Source organism: Kryptolebias marmoratus, linkage group LG13 (genome assembly GCF_001649575.2).
Source record: "Kryptolebias marmoratus isolate JLee-2015 linkage group LG13, ASM164957v2, whole genome shotgun sequence".
Classification (NCBI taxonomy): Eukaryota; Metazoa; Chordata; class Actinopteri; order Cyprinodontiformes; family Rivulidae; genus Kryptolebias; species Kryptolebias marmoratus.
In genome coordinates this window covers 22,611,338-22,627,672 of record NC_051442.1, presented here as the reverse complement: position 1 = coordinate 22,627,672, position 16,335 = coordinate 22,611,338, and the positions used below count along the sequence as shown (strand labels likewise).

The following is a 16,335-nucleotide window of genomic DNA, read 5'->3' as shown; positions in this document are numbered from 1 at the left end:
GGCTCCATGGGTGAAAGCCCGGCCACCAGGCGCTCGCCAACGTGCCCCACCTCCAGGCCTGGCTCCAGAGTGATGCCCCGGTGACCCGCGTCCGGGCGAGGGAACACTGTGTCTAATATTTATGTTCATCATAAGGGGTCTTTGGGCTGCACTTCGTCGGGCCCCTCACCTAGGACCTGTCTGCCTTGGGTGACCCTACGGGGCATGAAGCCCCTGACAGCATAGCTCCTAGGATCATTGGGACACTCAAACCCCTCCACCACGATAAGGTGGCAGCCCAGGGAGAGGCCGGGATGTTGTGTTTGGAGAAAATCCTCCTGAGTTTCTCAGATACTCCATCAACACAAGGGATGAATATGTTTTTCGTTTGTTCTTCTCCTTGTTCTGTTCAGTGGTGTGTTTTCTAGATTTCTTCTCTGACTTGACAAAAGCCCAGTTAGGATATCCACATGTTTAGAGAGCTTTTTTGATATGTTTTTGTTCCTTTTCCTTCCCTTCCGTCCTCGTGAAGACATGTTTGGCCAATTGGTGTGGAGTTCTAATGACAGAGAGTTTGTGTTCCAGTGGGTGGTGAGAGTCAAACAGAAGATACTGACCTGTGTGGGTTGGTGTCCTGTAAACCTCATTGTTGAGGCTGTCCTCTCTTTCCATGTGCACCAAACAGTCCAAAAAGGCAGCTTGTTGTTGTTAGCATCTTCTCTGGTGAACTTCATGATGTTGCTGACGTGTCTGGTGAATGCTTCCATTTTCTTAGCTTGGATTTTGACCCAAGTATTGCCCACATATCTGAACCAATGGTTTGGTGTAGCTCCCTCAATGGAGTTCAAGGCTCTTTGTTCCATTTCCTCCATGTAGAGATTGGACACAATTGATGGCACTGGAGATCCCATGGCACAACCATGCTTCTGTCTGCAAAAACTGTCATTATATTTGAAATAAGTGGTGGAGAGGCAGAGGTCCAGCAGGGACCAGATCTGGTCTGGGGTGAAGTTGGTCTTGTTTAAGTCCTTGTCTTGTAGAAGTTGTTTTCTGACGGTTTCCACTGCTAGCTTCAAATGATGAACTTTGTAACAAATGTTGAACTTTGTTGTAAAGTTCAACATTTCCAGGAATAGAATAGAAATAGCCTTTATTGTCCCGCTGAGGGGAAATTCAGGTGTCACAGCAGCATCAGTACAAAGGTTCACACACTAGTTACTTTATAAACTATGGATAGTACACACGAAAACAAAAATTAACATTGACTTGGAGAAACCCTTGTATCCTTTGATGTCACTTCCCTTTTCATTTGCATACCCATATTAGAAGCAGTGGAAAGCGTCAGAAAACGACTCCTACAAGACCATGTGATTCTCGTGTTCCTTGTGTTTTTATTGTAAAGTTTTTCCTGTTTGGTTTGCTCTTGTTGCCTCACTGCCATTCTCAGTATTTTTCCCCAGTCAGGTTATGCTCCTGAGTCCTGTCCTACTCATTCTCACCTGCTCCCCGTTTCCCTCAGTTCAGCTGTCTCCAGTATTCTCATTAGCCCCAGGCCCATATATTCAATTCCCTGCAGTCATCTTTAGTTGGTCAATGTTGAAGTTTTGCACTATCTTGGTTCTTCTTATTGTCACCTCAAGCTCTCTTTATAAGCCTTTGTTTAAAAGTATATATTGTCAGGCCAGCTTATTTTGTTTTGCATTCTTGTTTTAAAATACATTTTGAGTGGATTCTCAAGCTCTCTGTGCCTGCCTGCATCCTTGGGTTCATCCTTTACCAGAACCTGACAGTAGAACTTAACCTATGTGCTGCGAATGACTCACAGCTACAATCACACCTAATTTTAGCCCAATATTGGTTAGTAGTTGCAGAAAGATCTTGAATAATCTGCTAGAGCTCAGGATATTAGTTTGGGATAAGTCTTAGCTACTACCACACAAAGTTTAGTTTTGGTCTGTGAAGAGCACCTTCCACATATTTGTTGTTTCTTCTAAGTGATTTGTTGCAAACAAGACTTCTTATGGCTTTCCTTCAACAATGATTTTCTTCATACCACTCTTTCATAAAGGACAAATTTATGGAGAGCATGACGAATAGTTGCCATGTAGAAAGACTGTCCCTCTTGAGCTGTAGATCTCTGCAGCTCCTCCAGCGTTACCATTGGCTTCTTCTCAGATTAATGTTTTCCTTGCCTGGCCTCTTAGTTTAGATGGACGTCCATGTCTTGGTAGGTTTGTAACTGTGGCATACTTTTTCCATTCAAAGCTTGGGCTATTGTTTTATAATTTAACTGTGCTTTGTACCTCTCAACAACTTTATTCCTGACCTGTCTGGGTGGATTCCTCTGTCTCTAACTGCTTTTCATACCAGAGTTTTAGGTTATTTTATCATGGCCAGGAACAGAGTTAAAGCTGTTTTGGTCAAACCTTGTTAAAAACGTTATGTACAATTTTGTGCGCCATCCAGTGAGATATGCTAACTCACAGAGCATGTGATGAGGATGACTAACAGACAAAAGACATGTTCAAGGAAGATATGGATTTTTTTAAACACATGGTTCTGTTCAAATGGGTCTTTAATAAGCATGTCAGAAAATGAAAGCCCTAAGAAAATAGAAAAGTCATTTTTGTCTGGCTAGTGGGCCATGTGACTAACATTTAAAGCTGTAGATAAATGACCCCCGTCCTCAAATTTTTGTTTCAAATCAACTTTTATCTAAAAAAATCCATTTGTGTTGCTGTGACATTTTTATGTTATTTATTCTTTTGTCCTCTGGCTGTGTCTGCCCCTCCGCCTTGTCCCCTTGCCAGCTTTGACAATCCCAGCCTTTGTTTTTGCAATGAGAAGCAGCATTCTTTCATTGAGATGACCTCCTCTGTCTCTACAGGGGCTGCCACTGAGAACGCGACCCAGCCTGAGGATTGGTTAGCACCCACCGGATGTTGTGAAGTCACTTGTCACCTCGATCTTGCAGCTTGCACCTTCAGAATACCTTCACTCTGAAAAGGACTTTAGGGATTCCTGTATTTATCCGTCTTCATGACTCAAAACTGTTTTAAACACTTTCACCAGAGAGGATTAGGCTGGGTGGATTCTCATTCATGAATGTAAGTAACGGTTTCTTTTACATAAATGTTTGAACTCTTTTTTTTAAAAAAAAAACATGATAATCTAATAAAAATATTATATTTTATTGAATTTATTCTGAATTTATTCTTATTCTTATTCTTATTACTTAAATAAGAATAAATTCTTATTTAAGTTTCCAAACAAGTCACATTAAATTAAAGCAGCACTGTAGGACTTATATATATAAATTAAAGGCCTAGCATCCTATGAAGAAATGCATATTGGCTGCCACCTTTCATGCAAGACTTTTTATGACAAAGACTATTAAGAAAAATTATGGAGTTTGGGTCAAACTTGAAAAATATATTTTTGTCCGATCTCCTGCAATAGAGCTCACAATTAGTGTGTTGTGAATTACTGTCAGCTACTACCATATTTAATTTTAGCTAAAGCCATTTTTGTGTTTTCTAAAGTCGGTTAGCTGTGGCAGCCATTTTGAATTGAATTGAGTCCAAAAGTTATTAAACGTATTTATCGGTAGTTGGGTTTTAATTCATGAGTTATGATCATCAACATTAATTTAAAAAAAAGGAAGCATCTAAAACTTTCTCCCCTTTCTCAAACTTGAAGCCGAATGACCCATTTTTTTCAGGCGCTTTCATGTTGTGTTTTTGGAGTCAGAGTCAGCGCTCTTGTCCTGCCTACACACTCTCCAGGTTGTTATGCTGTCCGTCACCGTGTAACATGACACTTTTCTTAAAACTTTAAATAACTAATTTAAACTAAACATATTTTTGACTAGAAGCACTCAGAGAGCGCAAACCCCCTACCAAGGCCATATTGTCCAAAAAAAATAGTTTGATCCAGATCATGATGTGGATGACCATCAAAATATAATCAATTAGGGTTTTTTTGTGACAACCTTACCATTTCTTGAAAAATTGTTCCTTATCTGTTCATTATTAGTTTTTAAATAATCGTGCTAACAGTCAGACAAACAAACAAAGATGACTGAAAACATAACCTCCTTGGTGGAGGTAACAAAGGGGTCACTTGCTGGAGCTTAGACAAGGTTTTAACAAAGATGTCACCTGTGACCTTCACCTTTGACCCCATGGCCTTGAAATCAATAGGCTTCATCCACAACCCATGAGGTATCCAGCTGTGCAGTTTGACATTCCTACTTTACTTGATTGCAGAGTTAGAGCACAGGACCACCTGTGACTTGACCTTTGATCTTGACATTTGACCAAATCACCACCAAAACGGAATCACTTCTTCCTTGTACCATGTTTGACATTTCTTGAAAATTTGTTCATAACTTTTTGAGCAGTGTTGTACAAACACAAACAAACAGACGCAACAGAAAACATAGCCTCCTTGGTGGAGGTGAAAATCCATATTTCAGCATACAGCAGTTATGTAAGAGGTAAACATCCCAGTCAATTACATGGAGGGGTGGGACTTTAATTGTACTGCAGCCAACCACTATGGGGCACTAAACCTTTGTAGCTTTAACTTTTGATTTCCAGTCCACTCTCTAGTTATAGTGATGGTTGTGATGTGTGAAAAGAGCTATATAAGGAAATTTCCACAAAATCTGTTCAGGTTATACATCTCTAAATGTTTGGAGTGTTTTTATTTGTACCATTAGGTGCAGTCACAGTAAAACAAATAGAGATTATTTTATTGATCTGATTTTACTATTTTACTTTTCTTTTGTTAATAAAACCATATGACCACTACAACTCTTGTTGTTAGTTGTTTACTCTCAGCTTATTGAATTGTTTGTGAGTGGCTGGTTTAAAGGTTGTTTGCAAATGGTAACAACCATGCCTGTAATTCACTTTCATATATTTTGTCATTTTATCAACATTTAAGAATATGATGGTGCAAAATATCACTTTTCTTTGATAGATAAGTGAAAAAAAGAAGCTAAATTAAAATAAAATGTGTACTTCTGAGAATTTAGAAAAATTCAAAAAGAACCTCCTAACATCTCTTTGGGACTTTGCTACCAAAGAAATTTCACCACTAGACTAGAGCTGGTGCTAGAGCTGGTTCTTAAATGTTTCCATTAAAAATCAGCTGAGAACTTCTTTAGTTTTCCACGGTCAAAGACCCACTACTGAGCCAGGTTATTACATGACTTTAAAGAAATAAGGCATGCATATCTCTAGCTGCTTTTCATACCAGAGTTTTAGGTTATTTTATGATGACCAGGAAGAGAGTTAGGGTTAGGGTTAAGTTATGTACAATTTCATGCGCCATCTAATGAGACATGCTATCTCACAGAACATGTGTTGAGGATGACTAACAGACCAAAATTCTGCTCAATATTTGTAAAACTGACTGAGTTAGTTTTGTGTTTCCTAAGGTCAGTTAGCTGTGGCAGCCATCTTGAATTGGGTTGACTCCAAAAGGTGATCAGTTGTAGATGTTCATACCGTCACCCAATGATTACTCTCTGAGAGTTTCATTAAAATTTGAGACATGAGAAGTTTTTGGTAACGGACACACTCGTACAAACAAACATGAGCAAAAACATTATCGTCCACCTTTGCTTTTCAGCAGTGGGCAATAAACAGGCCTGGAATAGGGCTGAAAAAGGATTCAAAGGTGGGGTCATGTCCTTTCAGTTGAATGCACAAAGATATCTCTAAAACTGTGTAACGTAGGAAGGTCAAACTTCACAGCTGGACATCTCATGGCTCAAGAGTCAGCTCTATGTGTCTTGTAAATCTTTCCTTTGACCTTTGCTGCCACCCTTTTGTCACAAATCACTCCTGGAAATTTTCTCCATTCACTCCATCCTGCCTGGACTCTCTTCTTCATCTCTTTACCACACTTCCTGTTTTCCTGGACAGTGGACCCTAAGTACTTGAAGTCCTGCACCTTTGTGACCTCTGCTCCTTGTAGCCTCACTGTTCCACCTGCCTCCCTCTCATTCACACACATGGGCTGTCTTTCTACAGCTGACTTTCCTTCCTTGTCTTTCAAATGCATATATCCACCTCTCCAAGAATACATCCTTATAATTCCCAGTGGTTAGCGCTGTTGTCTCACAGCAAGGTGGTCGCAGGTTTGCCTCCCGGCCTTTCTGTTTGCAGTTTGCATGTTCTCCCCATGTCTACAGCATATTTAGTCCTAACTGTTACAAAAACAGTAGTCATGAAAGGATAAAAATGATCCAATGGTTGACAAGGCTTCTTGTAAAATGGCTGATTATCAGTGTTTGGACACCTCAGCATGTAACAGTCGGAGTCACAAGCCTTTTCTCTGCCAGTTTACTCCCAGTGTTTCTGGTCCTGGTACATTCCTTCACTGAGTTTATTTGATTCATCCCACATTTAATTATTGTTTTATAAGCAAATAAGAACACTTAGCTTAACCCAATTATTTGTTACTTTTTATTCTCTAAATAATATGTGTGTGTCATGAGTCACATCTTCACTTCAGGTGCCTCCACACTTGACTCCCCCTCCCCCTCTGCAGTGAGGCAATAAAGCATCACCCAGCTCACAGAGGAAGCAGATCCTGTTCAGCATCTTCAGAATCATCATCAGCCCCCTGAGCAGCATCCTTCATCTTCCTCATTCTCCTTCAGAAAGTAAGAGCACAGCACACTCTTCTTCTGCTCACCTGTAAGGTTCTTTTTCTTAGGATGCCTCTGAGTCAACAAGGTGCAAAGTTAACTGTTCATTTTAATCATATATAAATTGTTTTAAATCCAGTTTTAGTTATTATTATGAGTTTATGATGAGATATATTTCTATAGCTGTTAGTATCAGTGGTAACTCTGTGGTCAGTGCTGCGGTCTCGTAATCCTGAGGCCGTGGGTTCAAACCCAGGTTGTGTCAGGAAGAGCATCATGCATGAAACATTTTTTTGTAAACTATTGTTTGGTAACAGGGCTAACACTTTACTGTATTCAAAATAACCCAACAGACAGATATTAAGATATTAAACCTCAATCATCTATAAAATAATACTGCATCTGACTACTTTACTCACAATCCCATCTATATGTTGATGTTGATATTCTGTATTTATCTATCTTTATCTAAAACATTTTTTGTCTTAAAATTTTCAGTGCACAAGAGGCAGCAAAGTAATACCGTGTATGACTTTGCCATAAATATTGCCTCTGCCCCTCTGGAGATTATCTTCAGGGATCTGGAAGTTTGTCAAAATGCTCAGGGTCCCCAGGCTTTTTGGCCCACTTTTCCCTTGGTTAACCCTCCTGAAGCCATTGTAACTTCAGATCCATTTGACCCAAAGGCCACAGGAGGGTTAAGAAAAAATGTTTAAATAATAAAAAAAAAGTAAAGAAAACTGCTGAGACAAAAAGAGACAGAAGCTAATTCAAAAGTGTACTGATGTAGTTCAAATGATGGGCTCTCAAAAAAACATACAATATATGTGCAAATCACTCTTTTGGTTCAAATAAAATATTTTTAGTTTAGATTTTGTAAGAGGCTGGTGGTAAAAATTGTTTGACACAATTTGTAGCATAATGCATTCTTTAGCACAATTTAGATTTGAAAAATTACTCAAATTCAAACAAGAAACTACAAAGTCATTTAAAAAAAACATAACAGTTCTGGCCTGTTAAGATATGTCAGTAAACCTTTTTATTTTGTCATCTTGTTCTGAGTAAAAATATTATGAAGCTGATAAATTCATAAAATGTTTACTCACCAAACTCTGACTCAGCCATGTTAGCTCCACACAGAGATGAGTTAGCTATGAAAGCTAGTGCCAACAAGGGTCACAGGGCAGGGATAGCAGAAAAATGGCCAATCATATGCAGGTTAATGTTTCTGTGCTTCTTGTGGGGGCCCACTCCCAGGCAAAGTTTCACATGAGTGTGCAAGAATAGATCCACAAGCGAGCAGATTGATATTATGAGAGCTGCAACTCATGTGCTCTTTGTTGAGTTTTGTGCCCTGCAGTAGAGTAGTGCTCGTGGTCACTGAATTGTGTGCACACATAATGCTCACTTGTGGTGTACTTTTGGCGTAAATTTAACGCCATAGTTTCTCACCCATAGTCAACACAAAAGGGCTACAACAATTGTACAAATATTGAGCTAACTTTGGCGTGGTAGTCATCTTTAACTTATTCTCTGAGTGTTATCACATCAGGCAACGTCTCACAATATTGCATGAGATTGCACTTCTGTCATTTACAAGGTTTGACCAAAATGACTCTAATGCTGTCATTTCTCATCATCAGATGATCTCAGTCCAAAACTCCAATGGCCTATGATGCACTGCACCTAAATGCCTGTAGGGGACAGTAAAGTCTCCTTGAACCTTTTCTGCCTTGCAGGTGGAGAGATGAATCTGGGCCAACCCTAGAAATGTCGAGGAGACGAGACATTGTTGCCATAGTATTGATCGTCTTACCTTGGATGCTGCTCATTAGTGTTTGGCACCAGAACAACATGAACTCTGTCCGTCAGGCTGACACTCTGTCTACCTTTAAGACTAGGCGTAAGTTTTTCCTTTTTGACAAATCTTATAGTTAGGGTTGGCTTGGGTTTCCTGAGCTATCCCTTAGTTATGTTGCTATAGGCTTAAACTGCTGAAGGACAAACTGACCACATTTCCTCACTCTGCTTCTGTCTTTACCTGCTCTACTCTACTCTATGGATTTATAAATATTGCTGTCATTAACATGTGAGGTTTCTTTGTCTTTCTTCCCACAGAAATTACATCTGGACCAGTCATTCTGTATTTGTCTGTAACTCTTTCCTGTCCTCTCAAACCTCAGCCGGTCAAAGCAGATGGCCGCCCATCCTGAGGTTCTGGTTCTGCTGGAGGTTTCTTCCTGTTAAAAGGGAGTTTTTCCTTTCCACTGATGCCAATGTGCTACTCAGGATGAGAGATTGTGACAAAGTCAAGATTTGACGCAATCTGCTGGCTTCTTTAGATAGATAACTTTTAGTAACTGGTATTTTATAATATATTTGAATGTTTTTGTACAGTACTCTGAGATGACTTTTGTTGTAAATTGGTTCTAGAAAAATAAACTCAATTCAGTTATAAATAAACAAATTTTAAGTCTGTGCTTGCTGCTTGAAAAGTCAAACTTAATAAATAAAAGTTTGTGCTTAAGCTTTGAAATACATTATATTGCCAAAAGTATTTGCTCGCCTCCCTTCAGACGCATATGAACTTGAGTGCCATCTCATTCCTAATTCATAAAGTTTAATATGAAGTTGGCCCACAATTTGCAGCTATAAGAGCTTCAACTCTTTTGAGAAGGCTTTTCATAAAGTTTAAGAGTGTTTATGATATCTTTTTGACCATTCTTCCAGAAGCACATTAGTGAGATCAGACACTGATGTTGGACAAGAAGGCTCTGCTCTGCTTTAATTCATCCTAAAGATGTTCTATTGGGTTGAGGTCAGGACTCCATGCAGGCCAGTCAAGTTCTTCCACCCTAACTTGCTCATCCATGTCTTTATGGACCTTGCTTTGTGCACTGGTGCTCAGTCATGTTGGAACAGGAAGGGGCCGTCCCAAACTGTTCCCACAAAGTTGGGAGCATTAAATTGTCCAAAATGTCTTGGTATGCTGAAGCATTAAGAGTTCCTTTCACTGTAACTAAGAATGGAGCCCAACTCCTGAAAAACAACCCCACACCATAATCCTCCCCAATTACTTGGATGAGTGAGTGAATACCTTTGGCTATATAGTGTATATTAAACACCTTTTCATAGATTTTTGATTTAGCTGTGTTAACAGGCTCTAAACCACTGAGGAAAATGATAGCAGTTAAGGAGATTACCTCAGAGGGGCAGAGTTTAAATTAAAATCGTTTTATGTTGAAAAATGAGTTGTAGTCATTTTGGTCTTGTAAAAAACTTTTTGTGCAATTTCATGCAATATTTAAGATTTGCTCGGAGAATATGATGTGAAGGACTCTCAAGTACTACCACATCAACAATTAGCTTAATATTTGTGAAACAAAAAGAATTATAGTAATATTTGTGTTTTTCTAAAGTCAATTACCTGTGCTAAGTAATTGACTTTATTTTGAGTAAATTTTGAATTGAATTTGCTCTAAAAGTTAATCAGTTGTACATCTAAAGACTTTTTCTTTCCTGAACGTTTAGTTGAAATCCGTCTAATGGTTCATTAGATATTTTGCTAAGAGACAAATAGAGTTGACTCCACATAGTTAATGACAAAATTTTGTGTAATCTGTTAGTGCTCAGAATACATGTTGTGGGTCAGTCTCATCGACTACCTCACAAGCTTTTACAGCAAAATCTTTAAAGGAGAAATGAAAAGTCTTTTGAAGCCAACATCAGTTGAAAGAAAATCATAAAATATGCTTGTAAAACTTTCAAAAAAAAATACAATTATATAATACAATTATACAATTAGTGCAATGCAAGTAATTGTTTGAACCAGCCAGGAAATACCACTGAAGTTTTATTTTTTGGCTTCCTGAAAGATAAAAACTTTCCTCAGATTTGGATCCATAAGCTCCAATGTGAGAATTACTATCAGAACTCGGGTTCAGACTACTTAATGAGGTGGACCAATTTCACGCCAAAGAAGCAGGACCTTTGGCCAAGTATTTTTAATTTTAAAATAAAGACAAATGGAGACAAGGAGAACAAGAGGAGAAAGAGGAGCTTTTATTTTTGAGCTGCTTACAGGCCAACAGCCTGAGATCAGTTTGTGATTCAGAGGAAAAAATATAAATAATCCATGTGTGATTAAACAAATATCATAGTCTGAAACTGATAATGATTAATTACAGCGGTGTCAAACTCTAGGCCTCAAGGCTCCACTGTCCTGGAGGTTTTAAGTTTTTCTGCTCCAACACATCTGATTCAAATGGTTTAATTACCTCCTCACCAAATCATCAAGTTCTCCAGAAGCATGTCCACAAGTCATTCATTTAAACCAGGTGTTTTAAAGCAAGAACACATCTAAAACATACGTTTGACACGTGATTTTTACTCCTGCCGGTGTTATTGACTTGCAGTGTTGTGTACTGATGTTATGACAGTGATCTGGAGGTAATTGGTTCTCACCATTTCACGTTCCCAACTTGGTCATTAAGCTTGTTGTTTTGTTGGCCATGATGGTCCTTGTAATCATCAGAATCTGAATCTGAAGAGTTTTCATCTGATTACTGAGATCCAGCCATCAGTTCAGGTTCATGCTCATATGGTTGCATATTCATTACTCCTGGAAAGTCTTCCAGCTTTTCTCAGCATTCAAAAAATGCTTCTTCCATTTCCACTGATAAACAATGGGATAATAATTGCGTTCTTGGTTCTTCAGCAATGTCTTGGAGCCGGCCAGGGCACAGCGCACGTCATTAACCCAGGACGGCAAATCCACCCAACAAATCACCCCACTTCGGCGTTTATTGACAAAAGAGCTAAAAACAAGTTGTTTAAGTTTTAGGTCATAGAAGTGAGTCCCTGGAATGTTTTGTGGAAATGTTTCACTAAATGACATTCATGAAACGTCAGATTTCATTTAATTTCTCCTTTAAAACTGATAGAGTAAGTTGTTGACAGAGTTAGCTGCAGCAGCTTTCTGAATCGTTAATCAGTTGTGGAAATACTTCCAACAATTATTTTCTGCAAGTTTTATTAAAATTCATTCTGAGGTTTTTGAGATATTTTGCTAATAGACACACGAAAACATACAATAGTAGAAGTTTAACATCTAATTTACAATTGAGCACAGTGTCTCATGGATTGCAGTAAATGTTTAAAATTAAACAAATGTGTAAATACATACATTAAATGTTGCACAAAACCCACATACAAAAACTTATTGTAATCCTTTTTCTCCTGCTAGATCGCATCCATAAAGTTCGTCCTGACTCTCGGGCTTTAAAGGAATCCAACTCTTCTCAGAACCAGCTCACTGTGCAGGTGGTACGCACTGAATATGTTTACAGCCGGCCTCCACCCTGGTCTGGCATCCTTCCCACGCTACATGTCATCACTCCCACTTACAGCCGCCCCGTACAGAAGGCCGAGCTGACACGCCTTGCCAACACCCTGCTCCACGTGTCCAACCTGCACTGGATTGTGGTGGAGGACTCTCACAGAAGGACCCCTCTGGTTAGTGGTCTCCTCCAGGAGACGGGGCTCAAGTACACCCACCTCAACATAGAGACGCCTTCCAACTATAAAGCCCAGGGAAAAGCCAGGATCCCCGGAGTTCCACGGGGCACCTTGCAGAGGAACCTGGCACTGCTGTGGCTAAGAGAGACCTTCAGCATAAATACCAGCCAGCCTGGCGTTGTTTACTTCGCAGATGATGACAACACATACAGTCTGCAGCTGTTTGAGGAGGTGAAGTGATGTATTTTGAAGCCAAAACTCTTTTTCTTCTTCTCTCCTTAAAGGGATAGTCTAGTCACTTTTGAAGTGATGTTCTGTCAAATAGTTATCAGTAGTTTGTACCATATCAGCTGTGACTCCGTTCATAGAGCATGTAGTGTGGAGAAAGAGAAAAGTCCAGGCTAAGCTAATGGATACTGCAAAAATGTCACTAACACATTTTAGAAAAATTGAAAAAGTGGAAAAAAATTTAACTAGGATTTTACACTCAGAAAGTGAGCTAAATAAGGAAAATATGTTTTTTTTTAACCCAGGTTCAATATTTGAACATTGGACTTCACAGGTGGTGCCCTATACTTTTCAGGCTTATAAAATAACTCCCTCTTAAAAACAACACACCTACACTAATATCAAAATGTAAATATAAATATATTTAAATATAATATATTCTACACTTTTGAATGACACTGTTTGTTTAGTTTGGCACTGTTTTCTCAACCGAACAACTGTGTTACTACTCAAGTGTAGCTGTACACATTATGATAAGGAGGATTGATACATTCAGTAGCCTCAGTATCAGGTAAGGAGGCGAACCCAGAACGAAGACTTATAATTAAAGAAAGCTATTTTATTAAACTAAAAGATATACAAAACAAAAGCTGACTAGGCAGCGAAGACAAAACATGAACTAACTTAATACACCACAGGTGGGAGTAGAAAACAACCAGGACTGGACCGGGATGGAAACAGAGAGAGAACAACGAGCAATGAACAATGAACCAGAGGCGAAATGGAGTAAATTACCGGGTTTTAAGCACAGAGGATAATAGGTAAGTGGACACAGGTGAGTGATAATCATTGCCGACAAGTGGAGGTGGACATGGCAGAAAACCAAGTGTTGACTGAGGGTAAATGGAAGATACAAAAACACAGGAAACAGAGACAGCACCAAAATGAGACCAACAAAGATAACTAACAAAACATGGACAATAACCTTGAAATGAAACAAGACAGATGCAAAAAACACAAAGAAGAACCCATAACCTCACACTCAGCACCATTTGTAAATAGTCTATACTCAGCACATACATATTTGTGTAACAACACATATGTTGTTTGGTTAAATAAACAGACAGTGTCATACATAAGTGTAAAGGTTTGTTATTAGTGAATGTACCATTCTTTCATACCAGTATGCTGCTTTTGAGAAAGAGTATAACAGGCTTTTGTTTGGCTAACCATTAGCCTAGCCTGGACAAAAACTTTTGCCTCTTCATACTCCATGCTCTATAAGTGATGTCATGCCTAATAAGGTACTAACTATTGTTAAGTATTGGACAGAACTTCAATTCAAAAAAGACTAGACCATTCCTTTAACCCTTCTGAAGTCCTCAAAAGAGGGAGACAGAGAGAGGTAGAGAAGCCCTTGTACCTTTAGGTCAATTTGACCTGAAGGCCATGGGAGGGTTAAGGTAGTAGCTTACTGAGCTGCGACTCATTAAAGACTAGTTGGTGATTCAAAATTGCTAAAATATGCAAATTTTCCTTTGCAGTCTCACTGAATTTTGCAAGTGACCAGTGAGCTATGTGTTCTCACTTTAAATGGACAGATTTAGAAAATCACAGCCTTTTTTGTGCACAACTGTATTTTAGGTCATGCACATTATTTTGTTGCCCACCCACATTGTACCTACCTCGGTTAGCTTCAACCCCACTTAAGCAGCCACCCCCACCTGGATGGTTTAATCTGCTGGAGTACACTTTTGAAATGAAAATAGGCAAATTTTGACCAGTTTTTCAATAACTATTCATCAACAGTGTAGTTTTTGGATTGGGACATGTTTTCTATTAGAGGAGAGCTCCTGTGAAGGAGTCAAAATACAGCTCAAGTACCCTGGATATGGGTTAGAGACCCCTATGATGACTCATGGCTATTTTGAGAAAATTCATTGCACAGATTTTTGAATGTGTTCAAAACTAAAGTGATAGGACTGTGCACCTCTGTGACTCACGCAGGGAAATTAAGAACTCCTGCAAACTTTGCAGGACATTCTGTAGACCCCCTTATGAATGCTAAATCACTTTCTAGTCACAGTCCAGTGAAATATCACCTTTATACTTCTTTATGTCTCAGCTTTTGGTTAAATTTAGATTTGTCTTGAACCTGGATTCTTGGTTAGGGTGAGGTTAGGTTTTTTGTTGGCTAGATAAATGGATTTAGTTTAGTTTTTTCATGTTGCTGTTCTTTGTGTTTCCTTTGTGATTCTTTTTGTTGTGATGTTTATTTTTTATTTTTCCTTTGTGTTCAGTTTGTTCCATTGCCTCCCTGTGTTTCCAGTCATTCTCAGTACTTTTCTTCAGTCAGCTTCTGCTCCTCTGTCCTGCCACGCCCACTTTTACCTGTTCCCCATTATCATTAAGCCCCCTGTCTCCTATCTGCTCATCAGCCCCAGTCCATTAAGCCTCCCAGTCTCTACCTTATCTGCAGCCTGGCTTCCATGCTTTGTCTGATTCTCCTTCATGGTCCCTCCAGTTTTACTATTTTGTATCCTATGCTGCCACATCAGCCTTTTGGTTTGTATTATTTTTGGGGTACTATTGAATCCTTAAGTTTATTTTTGGTCTGCATTTCTTGGTTTGACTTCTACTACTAACCATGACAAGATTTGGTGATGTATGAAATGAAGACATTTCCTCACAAGAGTGTTTTGTGTCTTTCTTATCAACTAATAGATGCGTTCCACTAAAAAAGTGTCAGTGTGGCCCGTGGCGTTTGTGGGTGGTCTACGATATGAGTCTCCCAAAGTAAACATCTTAGGCAAGGTCTACGGCTGGAAAACTGTATTTGACCCTCATCGGCCCTTTGCCATCGACATGGCTGGGTTTGCAGTGAACCTGAGCCTCATTCTGTCCAAACCTCAGGCTTATTTCAAGTTACACGGGGTAAAGGGAGGATATCAGGAGAGTAGCTTGTTGAAGGAGCTGATCACTCTGAGTGAACTGGAGCCCAAAGCTTCGAATTGCACTAAGGTGAGAAAAAAATCGTTCACTGCATGTCTTTTTTATAACAAATATTTTCCAAGTCAGAAATCTGTCAGCTTATAATAAACTCTTTAGCAGGTATGTTGTTGTGTATTTGCACAGTACATCATTTTCATCATGGCTCTGTCTGCTTATTCATAGCCTTTTTTCTAACCTGCAGGTATTAGTGTGGCACACTCGCACAGAGAAGCCTGTGCTGGTAAATGAGGGCAAAAAAGGATTTACAGATTCTAATGTGGAGATATGACATACTGCATCTGACACAGGTAATAGCTGTCTTAAAAATGCAAATGCCTTTCCACATGGTGATTATTTTGTGGGGGATGGATCAATATGAAGGAAGCTAGCTCACATGGTAACCTGATTTTATGTCATTACTGAATGTTTGCGAAGCCTTTACACACACACACACACACACACACACACACACATATATATATATATATATATATATATACATATACTAGTTGAAAGAACACTAAAATTGCTTTTATGGCACTGTTTGTTTAGTTTGTCCTTTTTTAAAAAAAACAAAATATCAATCCTCTGAGACTTCTGAATGTTCACCGGGAGTTGAGTAAGCCTTTGGACTACTGACCAGATCATTGACGTATAAGGACCAGACACACTGACCTGTCAGGCTGATACACTCCTGATCAAAATCTTAAGACCAGTCAAAAAATTGCAAGAATTTGCATTTTGCACTATTGGATCTTAAGAAGGTTCTAAGTAGAGCTTCACAATGTTAAAGGAAAAAATCAGTGCAAGAGACAAAAACTTTTGAGCAGGGAATTTTCTGCAAACTGCATTTACACCATAGTCTTTAAAAGCCAAAAGCCGTGCAAAAATCTGGATTCCATGTCATTTTCTGTCAAGTCTTTACACTGTCAAGACCTCCTGATGCCAAAAGCAAA

At 39.0% G+C, this 16,335-nt stretch overlaps 1 protein-coding gene across 2 annotated transcripts in view; it reads left to right on the top strand.

The window, feature by feature from the left end:
• The window catches only part of LOC108244718 (galactosylgalactosylxylosylprotein 3-beta-glucuronosyltransferase 1), a 51,397-nt gene that overhangs the window by 32,582 nt on the left and 2,480 nt on the right, over window positions 1–16,335 (top strand). Inside the window, exons 2-7 of one of the 2 annotated variants that reach the window (XM_017431141.3) lie at window positions 2,867–3,086; window positions 6,544–6,658; window positions 8,383–8,546; window positions 11,889–12,391; window positions 15,113–15,409; window positions 15,582–15,687. In XM_017431141.3, the coding sequence (XP_017286630.1) occupies window positions 8,414–8,546; window positions 11,889–12,391; window positions 15,113–15,409; window positions 15,582–15,668 (1,020 nt within the window). In that variant the 5' untranslated portion in view covers window positions 2,867–3,086; window positions 6,544–6,658; window positions 8,383–8,413 and the 3' untranslated portion in view covers window positions 15,669–15,687. Of the gene's footprint in view, window positions 1–2,866; window positions 3,087–6,507; window positions 6,659–8,382; window positions 8,547–11,888; window positions 12,392–15,112; window positions 15,410–15,581; window positions 15,688–16,335 lie in introns of both variants that reach the window. The other variant, XM_017431140.3, reaches the window with a different exon arrangement.